This window comes from Zophobas morio, unplaced genomic scaffold, assembly GCF_036711695.1.
Source record: "Zophobas morio isolate AGI-343-1 ecotype UQ-CSIRO unplaced genomic scaffold, CSIRO_AGI_Zmor_V1 ptg000041l, whole genome shotgun sequence".
NCBI classification, from domain to species: Eukaryota; Metazoa; Arthropoda; class Insecta; order Coleoptera; family Tenebrionidae; genus Zophobas; species Zophobas morio.
The window spans coordinates 529,534-542,064 of NW_026972146.1; the positions used below are offsets into that span (position 1 = coordinate 529,534).

Consider the following 12,531-nt stretch of genomic DNA (forward strand, 5'->3'; position numbering starts at 1 on the left):
CAATTTCCGCAAAGGACCTGCAATATATTATCGACGGCGGAAGATGAGCTAAATGGCTATAAAAGAATCCACGATGTCAGTTGCTCGATTACCTGCAGAAAATCTTAACCAATTTCACGAAACAGAAAAGGGAAAAAGACGAAACTCCGCTTCGATTTGCGTAAGCCGTTCCACTTCTCCACTTCCGTGGACCCGACAATTCCTTATTTCGGGGTAGTGTGGTAAACATGTCGAAATTCGCACATTTTTGTTGTTTTTGATTTTGGGGGTGTAAATGGGGTTGGGGTGGCCTCGATCGGCGTCCAGGTGGGCGTCGCGACGTCGTCGTTCTGGCAATCCTGTCCGCCTAATTGGAGTCGGATCAATTACACGCGTTATCTCTCTCCCGAATGCATTAACGAGCGGTCTGCAAGCCGGATTTAGATTAGAGATGGATTGACATTAATTGAATTTGCTGCGAAGTCAAAGTTTACATTATGATAAATGACAATTTACAGCGTGATCGTGAATTATTAGATCTCTATAACTTGTATGCTGAGCCATTAAACTATTAATTAATCGTCCGTCTCTGTCGGGTTTCCCCGGATTGATCCGTGCCGTATTTACGCGATGCCGTTGTTTTGGATGTGTCCTCCTCGTTTCTTTCGGAAGGAGTCCGTGCAGCCGCGCTTACTCAGCATGATTGAGGAAACTTTCACAATGTTTTACGTTATCAAGTTTTATAAATTGCCTTTGAAAGTCAACCTGGGTCCTCCACTTTGCATAAACTACCGCATCGATTACGGGGCTGCCACGCCACAATGTATTTCCAGATTGTATCCGGCCGTTTATATTAGAATTTTATATTACTCGTTGACTTTTATAGCGAAATGGGGCACACACTTGCATGACTCGCATGCCCGCTTATTCACATTTACGACGCGAAAACTCGCATACTTTGTTTCCCGGCGGTGCAGCCCCGGATCGGCGAACCGTAAAAATTAAGACACACTTTCATTCAAGAATCGTGGTGATCGCTCTAAAAGAATTTAATTTTATTCGAGACCGTGTTTATTTCGAAGATAATGCCGTCCAGTTGTATCTCGAGCGCTGGCAGCGGTCTTGATGAAGTGCCATTACGGAATCGGCGCCTATATATTTTAATCGGCCGATACCGAAGTAAAGTTCGCTGTAACGCCCTCGAACATCTTTCCCATCTCTCGTGTATACTCCGTAGAGTGCATTTTCTGATTCTGTTTACCATATATATCATTCTTTCTTGAAAATAATAGCGGAGTCGTGTAGCAGTCTATTAGCAAAAGGATTTATTTTCATTTTAGCCTCGAAGTAAAAAGCACCAAGACTAAAAATCAAGTGTCTTTTAGGGAACTAATGGAGTACGTCCGCGCGTCTTGGCTACATCTTGTTTATAGGGCAAGCCTCGAGACTTATTTCTCGCGAAATTTATCACGGGAGATAGTAAAATAGAGCGTGCGGGTAATATATCAGCATTTGATCAATATTTAATAAAAAATGCATTAAAAGAGTGGCTCCTCTAGCTTTGATCCATCGTTATAATGGGATTGTCTTGTTGAACCGATTACAATAGAGCACTCTACCCAATCACTCCGGTGAAGAGGGAAGTAGGCAGTTTGCCAGTTCATCGCTCGCTTGCTCATATTTGTCAGCGGATTCGGTCGAGTATTTATTGCGTCAAAACGAAATTTTTTACAGTTTACTTCAATCACCTCTCTCTATATTTCTTTCCGCCCAGAAAGCTTTCAATTTTCGACTAATTTAGACATTTTTCAAAACAGAGAAAACTGCGGTTTTTAATCTTAGATGCGAGACCGCTCGTGACGTCATAGTAACATGCGACCGATCCGGGATGTCAGAACTGCGAATAACCGTTTCTGATAAAGTTTCAGAGGCTTAATAAATCCCGTTATTATAACACTGACCCTGTATAAGCCCCGCCCACCCACCCTATCTCAATTGTGATGACTATTTTCATTCGTCGTGAGCCAAGAGGGCGGAGCTTAATTGCAAAATCCTTATTGTTTACAAAAAATTAACATGTGAAGTATGTTCTTAAGTAATCGTTTTGTTCAAAGAAAACTATGTCAATTGAGTAAAAAAAAGCCAAAGAAATTAAGAAAAAGGACACAATATAAGCCCCGCCCACCCACCCTATCTTAAGTGTGATAACCTTTTCATTCGTTTCTTGTTGTGTAAAAAAGGAGGACTGCGTATGTTAAGGAAAAAAAGGCAAAACATGAATTAGTGTTTTTTCTATGAAATCTCAGGGAAATTAGACAAAAAAATATAAAAAAGTGATTCTGGGAAAAATAGTAAAAAAAATACAACCAAACAACACATTCATTAACACAATAACGTGTAATAAAAGTACAGCAAGAGTACGAAAAACAAGAGAGAAGAAACGAAAGAAAAGAAATAGACATAGGACTATGAGATGAAGAGGGAATTCAAAGATACACAAGTAGACTAGAAAGAAAGAAATTCGAAGTAAAAGAAGACATAGAAGTTATTTAAAGGGATAGGGGCTAAGGGAAAAATTAAGAAAATGGAAGAATAACAGGGGAACGAAAGAAGAGTACTTAAAACCAAGAGAGAGTTATAGGAGAAACGAAAAGAAGAAGAGAAGACAATCAGTCCCTGAAAATAGAAGAAGAACTATGGAGACATGTAAACAAGGAACGGAGAATGAAAACTGAAGTCAGTGGGAAAATCAAAATACATGAATGGACTTTATGGAATTATTGGGAGGTTGTGAGGAAAAATGTTGCAAAATAAATAAAGGAATCACAACGCCGGAAGAAATATAAAAAAGTGATTCTGGGAAAAATAGTAAAAAAAATACAACTAAACAACACATTCATTAACCCAATAACGTGTAATAAAAGTAGAGCTAGAGTACGAAAAACATGAGAGAAGAAACGAAAGAAAAGAAATAGAAATAAGAATATGGGATGAAGAGGGAATTCAAAGATACAGAAGCAGACTAGAAAGAAAGAAATTAGAAGTAAAAGAAGTCATAGAACCCATAAGAATGGAGTGAGTTGAAGAGAAAAGCAAGGGAAAAATTAAGAAAATGGAAGAATAACAGGGGAATGAAAGAAGAGTACTTAAAACCAAGAGAGAATTATAAGAGAAAATGTGAAGAAAGAAAAAGAGAAAAACGAGAAGAAGAAGAGAAACAATGAAGTCCTTGAAAACAGAAGAAGAAGTATGGAGATAGATACACAAGGAACGGAGAAGGAAGACTGAAGTCAGTAGGAAAATCAAAATACATAAATGGAAAAGGCACTTTATGGAATTATTGGGAGGTTGTGAGGAAAAATTCTGCAAAATAAACAAAGGAATCACAACGACGGAAGAAATGTGGAGAGGTTCGGAAATAGCATAAGATGAAACAGGAAGACAGTTTCAAAGACTGAAAAGAGGAAAGGCACATGAGGGGATGGAATCCAGAACGAAGCGTGGATGTATTTGAGGAGTAGATGCTTACCTGGTAATAAAAATGGAAGAAGTATATGAAGAAACAGTAAATTAGGTGAGAGTGAATGGAATAGAGAGCGAGAGTTTTCATACAAATAGAGGAGTGAGACGGGGATGCCCACTCAGCCCCGTATTGTTTCCACCTTATCTAGGAGATATAGATGAAATGTTCAAAAAAGCACAGACAGGAAGGGTGGTAGTGGACCAAGAGAAAGTGTGGTTGTTGACGTACGCAGATGATTTGGTGATTATAACAAAGAAAAGAGAAGAAATGAAAACAATGATTAAAAGTTTCGAGAAGTACATACAAAAAAAGGAATTGGAGGTGACTGTGGAAAAAACAAAAATGGTGGTGTTTGGGAAGAAAGTAAGAAAGGAGAAGGAAGAGTGGGCATGGAGAGGGAAGGAGATTGAACAGGTGAAAGAATTCCAGTACTTAGGATATACATTAAAGAGCAATAACTCAATTCAAGAAATGGTCCGGAAAGCGAACAAAGTGATAGGAATAGTATGGGGAATAGGAGAAAGAAAATTTGGACATGATTATAAGAGAAGAATGATGATGTTTGATAGTTTGATCAAAAGTGTATTTATGTACGGAGTTGATGGAGGAAATATGAAGAAATAGAGAGAGTGCAAGAAAAATACTTAAAATGGACATTGAGATTGGAAAAGTATACGCCGGGGTATATAGTGAGAGAAGAAACAAAAAGGGAGAAAATGAGAGTGGAAGCGGATAAAAGGACGGTTGGATTTGAAAATAAGTTTAGTGAGAGAGGTGATTGTAAAATATTGCAAGAATATTGGAAAGAAATAAGAAAGGAAGGGGGAAAACATGTTTGGAACGAAAGAGACAAGTATTATGAAGAAAAGGGATATGCATGTGAAGAAATAGAGAGAATGAGATAAATGGGAGGAGTATGAAAGAAGAACTGAGTGTAAGAGATAAGGATATAGATAAGCAAGAACGCAGATCCAGAATATCGGAGTCTAGATATAATGCAGTGTATAGAAAAATAGTAAAGGATGAAGTACCAAAGTACACACACAGAGAGAGAGTATAAAGGAGAAAAGAATGATGGCGAGATTTAGGTGTGGAAATGAAGAGAAAGAGAATAATTTTTGGATGGATGAAACTGACAGAAGGTGTAGGATATGTTGGAGAGAGGGAGAAACAATAGAGCATATGCTGGAAGGATTGAGAGAATCTGAGGAAAGCAGAGAAGAAATGCTAAACGAGGATGGAAGAGGACTGGACTGGATGAAAGAAGTACGGAAAATAAGGGAACTAAGGCAAGAGGTGAGCAAGCAGAAAGAATAGAACAATTATTATTATATAAAACTCGAATATTTAGTTTTTTATTGATTTTTATTGATTTATTTGTATTATGTAGATTAAGTTCATTTGTACCCCTACTGGGAATCTTATTAAGCCTGTAAGGCAAATAATAATACCTAGTTAATGTTTCTCTAGCCTGATATAAAGCGAAGGCACAAATCAGCAAAAATCGTGTAAGGACTTTAAAATGTTTGACCTATAAAAACTTGTCAAAGTTCTAAAAATCCTACGTTTACAATGTTCGCAGTTAATTTTAGTTCCTTCGTGTTTAAATTTAAAGCAATCTGGTGTTTTGTTGCTGGATGCACTTGAAAAAATATTTTGAGCATTTAGTGTTTTACTTTTTACGCATCTGAAAAAGTTTTGAATACCGCAGTGTTCGGGTACCAATGGTGTATTATTTTGGGAGTCCCTGAAGATTTTTTTGCAAATTATTTAAAACAATTTTGGTGGACTTCCTATGTAGAAAGCATTTGGAAGTACTTTGGAGCCTCTTGGGTGTCTTTTCTTATAAACATTTAATTAAATTTCTCACAGGATAGGTCATTTGCTAAGATCTTAACAGCTACTAGACTTAGACACCCACCCACCCTCTCTTTTCTTAAAAGATATCTCATTTGCAAAAATCAGTTTTATCTTAGCAGGTACTAGCCTCGCCCACCCACCCTCTCTTTTCTTAGAAGATATCTCATCTGCCAAAATCAGTTTTATCTTAGCAGGTACTAGCCCCGCCCACCCACCCTCTCATTTCTTCAATCTATGTCATCTGCCAAAATCAGTTTTATCTTAGCAGGTACTAGCCCCGCCCACCCACCCTCTCTTTTCCTCGAAGCTATCTCATCTGCCAAAATCAGTTTTATCTTAGCAGTTGCTACTCCCGCCCACCCACCCTCTCTTTTCTTAGAGCGTATGTCATTTGCCAAAATCAGAATTTTTACAAAAAATGATCACAATTTAGAAACATTACGAACCTAAGCACAAGGCAAGAATTTTGAACATCTCTAGGTGGTTATGCTTTAATGGATTTTTCTTTTGTTGTTTTTGTTTTTATTTATAATTTATAAATGTCTTATTAAATGTTTTTTGGTTTATTTATTAATCAAAAAAAGCTTGTTTTATTGATAATAATGCACAACGATTAATGACTACTGGTGGTTATGATTATTGTCCTAAAAAAAAATAAAAAGTGGATGGTAAGCCGGAGATATTCACACATTGGGTGAGGGCAGTGTTGGCGATTTTACTTTTATAAAATTACGTTGTTTTCGTAATCTACATCACAAAGTTTTTTTTTTTTTATTATTTTGAAACTGCTGAAACCCCCGTATATAACGTACTGAAGAGTTAATCCGCCATTTTCCAAACACCCGGTATATTCAAATCCCTTCACATTTTAGGAGGCATATGTATGTCGATTACTATATATTGAAAGATCATTGAAATATGACTCGTGTTACAATACAGTAAAATAAAAGTAAATAATGGAAATTATGCACGAAATATGCATTTATATACAGTAAAAACAAAAATATGCGGTAGAATATACCGCCACATACTAATGCAAAATATTTTTTCATATTTGGTCATAATTGGTCCAAAATTGAGGACCCGGTGGGTGAGGTGGCTTGGCATCTGCCCACTACACCTTGGGTCGTGGGTTCGATTCCCGCTCTTCCTCTGGGTGTTTTTGTATGTCCCCTTTCCTGTAATTGGGTCTCTCGGCCTGTTGGAGAGTAATTATTAAAAAAAAAAAAAAAAAATTGTTTCGACAAAATTTCCCTCGTACCGAAATTACAATGAAACAATTGCAAGGACACGTATGAACTCGGACTGGTGCAGTGTGGTACTTGCCAAGTATGGGCGGGGCTAGTATCTGCTAAGATAAGATTGAATAAAGGAGGGGCTAGTACTTGCTTAGATAACAACTGAACAATATTAAGAGTAATCACTGGAAAGAAGGCCGGGTGGGTGGGCGGGCCTATTGCTTGCTTATGAAAGGCTTTGCAGCAAAAAGTTAAACTTAGCCCCGCCTACCCACCCGTTCTCTCATTTTTTAATATTATAAATATATGTATTTTGACTAACAATTTACCATGCTTACAATAACTTTAAAACGTCCGCAGGATTTCAAAGTATTCAGTTTTGCAATTCTTGATTTAATCAATAAAATAAACTGACTCTGACATTAATTTTTTTGAGACACCCTGTATAAGCAAATCAAAAAAATATTAATGTAGTGATCAATCTCAAGGATAGACTCATCATATTTTGCACATTTAAGATAGGATTTGTTCAGCAAAATTTTAGGAGGGATGAGTAAATATATTAAAAAAACGTCTTCAAGATGTCAAAGCATTCCGTGACGGTAGACAGACAGACAGACGGAAAAGGAAGACCTATTTCTTCGTACTCTAGGGGTGTTGAAAGATCGAGAAAACGTAAAAGTAGAGACTTGACTACAACACATCTGTAAGACATCATTCTCGGAATTTGAGGAAAATTAAAAAGTAACGAAACTGTGCGATAAAGCAAATATTTCATATTTTTATCGTTATCATCTGTACACTCGACAGGGGGTTACCCCACCTAAAAATTTAGATTTCTGGGAAACCTTTGACGTTCTTTGCTGCTTTATCTAAATTAAATAATCGAAATCCGCTATTTTCGATTAGCGTTCCAAGTGTGCATAACATTGGTGAGTCCAAGTTTCACGTATTCAAAAGTCCATTATTTCCTATTTCCATTTTTTTTTTCGAACTAGCGAAAAAATGGATTTCGTCGCTGTACAACCCGACGACTGGATCGAAAAACTAAAATGTGCGAGCTGCGGAAACTACCTATCGTACTTTCCAATCCGCACCACCTTCAGCAACGAAAACATCTGCGGAAGATGCCGCACTCCCCCAGAAAACACCATTAGAAACGAGATCTACGAGTTGGTCTCCCAGCAGATGAGATTTCCGTGCCGTTATATGAGCGAAGGCTGTTTTGCCAAATTGTCTCCTGAAGACACTCCAAACCACGAAAATCAGTGCACTTTCAAAGACCTCAGGTGCCCCACCTATGATTTTACCAGCTGCAACGCCAAGGTATCTTATCGCGACTTGATGACGCACTGCCAACTCAAACATGGCGACTTGTTTCTTAACAACGGCCAATTCGAAATTCCCCTAACGTGGTCCCAGAACTCCTACCGTCTTCTACAACACAACAACCAACTTTTTATCGTCAGGAGGAACTTTCGAGTGGAGGATAGTCTTTTCCAGATTTCAGTAACACCTTCCGAACGTGGCGATCATACAATGTGGCCGTACAAAGTGCGTTTGACGTGTGGTAGCACTGAGCTGGCGGTTAAAGGTAACACCAAAGTGGGAGTTAAGGAGATTTTTTTGAATTCGTTGATCAGCCAGAAGGGGAAGGCGTCGAAGATTACCGGGAGGGTGTTTTTGATGAGGAAGGCCAGTGGTCCCGAGGCGGTAAAAGACGAGAGGAATGTATTTCAGGAAGGGGAATTTCCAAGCACCAGCTCGAGGGTAGGTGAAAAGCAGATGAGTTCGAGAAGTCCGGAGAGTGGAAACCTGGGGAAAATGACCATGGAGAAGAGCAAGTACCGCCCGCCGTTTTACGTTCGCAATCAAAAATAATAAAAGTCTGAATTGTCCAGTAGACAGCTGTTTAATTTTGACTTTGAATAAATGTAACAGGAAGTCATGATTTTTTGTTGCTAATCAGAATTTATCTCTTTATCCCGGACGCATATATTCTGAACTTGAACAAATATAAGGATACAGAGTTTACACAAGAAATATTTTACACAATTTATCGTTATCATCTCCGATAGGGGATTCCCTATCTACAAATTTTGATATGTTCCCCGAAATTAAACATTGACATCCTGTACCAAAACCAATAGTCGTATATCTATCATTTTTCCTTAGTGTTCCAAGCGTGCAAGACATGGGCCAACTTACTGTAAGAAATATAATCTCAAGAGTTCGCTATTTCACACATCCATTTTTTCTCTAGTCTTCCCACATGGAATTCGTCCCCGCGCAGGCCCGCGACTGGGTCGAAAAACTAAAATGTACCAACTGCGGAAACTTCTTATCCTACTTTCCAATTCACACCACCCTCAAGAGTCAAAACATCTGCGGAAGATGCCCCACCCCCTCAGAAACCGCCATCAGAAACCAACTCTACGAGCTACTCTCCCTACAGATACAATTTCCATGCCGTTATGCTCTCCAAGGTTGTTCTGCAAATAAATTTCCTGCAGAAATTCCACGGCACGAACTTCAATGTACCTTCAAAGAGCTCAAGTGCCCCACCCAAGATTTTACCGATTGTAACACCAAAGTATGTTATCGCAACCTGATAACACACTGCCAACTCAAACATGGCGACTTATTTCTGGAGAAGGGTCTATTTGAAATTCCCCTAGGGTGGTACCACGAGTACTACGGTCTTCTAGAACACAGAAATCAACTTTTTATCGTCAGGAGGAAATTTCGAGTGGAGGATAATCGTTTCCAGATTTCTGTAACACCTTCGGAAGATGGTGAAGATACAGTGTGGCTGTACAGAGTTCGTTTGACGTGTGGTAGCGCTGAGCTGGGGGTTAAAGGTAACACCAAAATGGGTGTTACCGAGATTTTTCTGGATTCGTTGGTTACCCAGAAGGGTAAGGCGTCGAAGATTAGCGGGAAACTCTTTGTGATGAAGTGTAGTAATCCGAAAATGGTGAAGGACGATATTAAGACGCTACCACTTCGAAAGAATGTATTTCCAAGTACGAAGTCGGGGTCAACTAAAGGGCAGATGGGTTTTAGAGGTATAAAGCGTGAGAGCGTGGGAAAAATGGTGCAGAAGAGGAAGGACCGGTTGCCGCTTTACGCAATCGAAAATAATCAGAGTTAGAATTCTCTGTTTAAACTTTATTTTAATAAAAATAAAACGAGAGACCTGTGTTTTCGTTTTCTAGGGGTCGAGAAAACATAATAGTAGTCGAGTTTTCAGTGAAGTAACTGTTTTTGTAACGTATTCTAAATGATAATAAAAATCACTAAATCACTGATAAACACATTTATTGCAGTACACGATAACGCTTATCTGATAGTACTGCGGTACCTAGCTCACATCATTCCCTAAATGAGTTATAATTGTTTTCGAAAAAACTGTGACAACTGAGTGCATGAACAATGGACTTGGATTTATTCACCGAAAGTTCAAAAAAGTCCCTGAGATGTGCCACTTGCTCCAACTACCTGTCGTATTTCCCAATACGTCTTTTGGAAAACTCCGATAACATTTGTGGCCGATGCTTGCCGCCTCCAAACCAACCCCATTTTCGCAACTCAGTCTACGAAAAAGCCTGCCTGAGGCTAAAATTTCCCTGCATTTACGAAGAAGACTGTTGTAGAACGAAGCTGTTCCCTCTGGATATACCCCGGCACGAAGAAACCTGTCCTTGCAAAACGCCATGTCCACTCACGTCGGTCCATTGCAGCTGGAAAGGCCACTTTTCGCAACTCCTCCAACACTGCCGTTCTAACCACCCTCACATGTTTTTAGACCATTCAGAATTCGACTTAGACCTGGCCAAATCGCACGAAAACGAAAGTCTTCTCGAGCAGAACTCCAAAGTCGTGCTAGTGATACGAAGAAAATATGATTCTAGTCAGAAATTGCTGACTTTTTCGGCGAGCCACAGCGGCGACAGAAGTTTGAAGTACTTCTACGAAATGACGTTTACGAGTGGAGAGAGGAACTTCCAAATTGAATGTGACGGTAGACAGACGGAAAAGGGAAACCTATTTCTTCGTACTCTAGGGGTCATGAAAGATCGAGAAAACGTAAAAGTAGAGACTCGACTACAACGCATCTCTAAGATATAATTCTCGGAATGTGAGGAAAATTAAAAAGTAACGAAATAGTGCCATAAAGCAAATATTTCATATTTTAATCGTTATCGTCTGTACACTCGACAGGGGGTTACCCCACCTAAAAATTTATATTTCTGGGAAACCTTTGACGTACTTTGTTGCTTTATCTAAATTGAATAATCAAAATCCACTATTTTCGATTAGCGTTCCAAGTGTGCACAACATTGGTGAGTGCAAGTTTCACGTATTCAAAAGTCCATTATTTCCTATTTCCATTTTTTTCTCGAACTAGCGAAAAAATGGATTTCGTCGCTGTACAAACCGACGACTGGATCGAACAACTAAAATGTGCGAGCTGCGGAAACTACCTGTCGTACTTTCCAATCCGCACTACCTTCAGCAACGACAACATCTGCGGAAGATGCCGTTCTCCCCCAGAAAACACCATTAGAAACGAAATCTACGAACTGGTCTCCCAGCAGATGAGATTTCCGTGCCGTTACATGAGCGAAGGCTGCTTTGCTAAATTTTCTCCTGAAGACACTCCAAACCACGAAAATCAGTGCACTTTCAAAGACCTCAAATGCCCCACCCATGATTTCACCCGCTGCAACGCCAAGGTATCTTATCGCGACTTGATGACGCACTGCCAACTCAAACATGGCGACTTGTTTCTGAACAACGGCCAATTTGAAATTCACCTGACGTGGTCCCAGAACTCCTGCCATCTTCTAGAACACAACAACCAACTTTTTATTGTCAGGAGGAAGTTTCGATTGGCAGATAGTCTTTTCCAGATTTCTGTAACACCTCCCGAACGTGGCGATCATACAGTGTGGCCATACAAAGTGCGTTTGACGTGTGGTAGCACTGAGCTGGCGGTTAAAGGTAACACCAAAGTGGGTGTTAAGGAGATTTTTTTGAATTCGTTGATAAGCCAGAAGGGTGAGGCGTCGAAGATTACCGGGAGGGTGTTTTTGATGAGGAAGGCCAGTGGTCCCGAGGCGGTAGAATAGAATAGAATAGAATAGAATAGAATATTTTATTGATGCTTGTAACATGTAGTTTTTGCATAAGTCAGACTATGAACATGTAAAAAATACAAATAATAAAACTAAATATAACAACTAAAATCATACTTGTTGCACAGGTATTCCTCAAAGTTATAAAATGCCTTCTCTATTAAAAATTTCTTTAATATATTTTTAAAAGTTTTAAACGGCAAACACTGCCCACCCACCCTATCTCAATTGTGATGACTATTTTCATTCGTCGTGAGTCCTGAGGCGGAGCTTAATTGCAAAATCCTTATTGTTTACAAAAAATTAACATGTGAAATATGTTCTTAAGTAATCGTTTTGTTTAAAAAAAAACTATGTGTATTGAGTAAAAAAAGCCAAAGGAATTAAGAAAAAGGACACAATATAAGCCCCGCCCACCCACCCTATCTTAAGTGTGATGACCTTTTCATTTGTTTCTTGTTGTGTAAAAAAGGACGATTGCGTATATTGAGGAAAAAAAGGCAAAACATGAATTAGTGTTTTTTCTATGAAATCTCAGGAAAATTAGACAAAAAACTATAAAAAAGTGATTCTGGGAAAAATAGTAAAAAAAATACAACTGAACAACACATTCATTAACACAATAACGTGTAATAAAAGTAGAGCTGGAGTACGAAAAACAAGAGAGAAGAAACGAAAAAAAAAAATAGAAACAAGAATATGGGATGAAAAGGGAATTCAAAGATACTGAAGCAGACTAGAAAGAAAGAAATTCGAAGTAAAAGAAGACATAGAAGCCATAAGAATGGAG

General features: G+C 38.7%; 4 protein-coding genes across 8 annotated transcripts in view; 3 read left to right on the top strand and 1 right to left on the bottom strand.

The window, feature by feature from the left end:
- Positions 1-12,531, bottom strand: part of LOC135140865 (LIM domain only protein 3-like) — a 228,676-nt gene that overhangs the window by 69,683 nt on the left and 146,462 nt on the right. The gene's annotated exons all lie outside the window — the stretch shown is intronic.
- On the top strand, positions 7,244-8,544 carry LOC135140869 (uncharacterized). The gene is made up of 2 exons (XM_064071597.1): positions 7,244-7,532; positions 7,599-8,544. The coding sequence occupies exon 2, from the start codon at positions 7,606-7,608 to the stop codon at positions 8,479-8,481; it is 876 nt and encodes a 291-aa protein (XP_063927667.1). The 5' UTR covers positions 7,244-7,532; positions 7,599-7,605; the 3' UTR covers positions 8,482-8,544.
- LOC135140868 (uncharacterized) lies at positions 8,642-9,796 on the top strand. Its single transcript, XM_064071596.1, has 2 exons — positions 8,642-8,809; positions 8,864-9,796. The coding sequence occupies exons 1-2, from the start codon at positions 8,795-8,797 to the stop codon at positions 9,752-9,754; spliced, it is 906 nt and encodes a 301-aa protein (XP_063927666.1). The 5' UTR covers positions 8,642-8,794; the 3' UTR covers positions 9,755-9,796.
- LOC135140870 (uncharacterized) lies at positions 10,851-11,857 on the top strand. Its single transcript, XM_064071598.1, has 2 exons — positions 10,851-10,946; positions 11,012-11,857. Exon 2 carries the CDS (start codon positions 11,019-11,021, stop codon positions 11,733-11,735), a length of 717 nt encoding a protein of 238 aa, XP_063927668.1. The 5' UTR covers positions 10,851-10,946; positions 11,012-11,018; the 3' UTR covers positions 11,736-11,857.

Excerpts from the sequence above, each read along its gene's own strand:
- LOC135140870 (XM_064071598.1), top strand. The coding sequence starts at position 11,019 with ATGGATTTCGTCGCTGTACAAACCGACGACTGGATCGAACAACTAAAA.
- LOC135140869 (XM_064071597.1), top strand. The coding sequence starts at position 7,606 with ATGGATTTCGTCGCTGTACAACCCGACGACTGGATCGAAAAACTAAAA.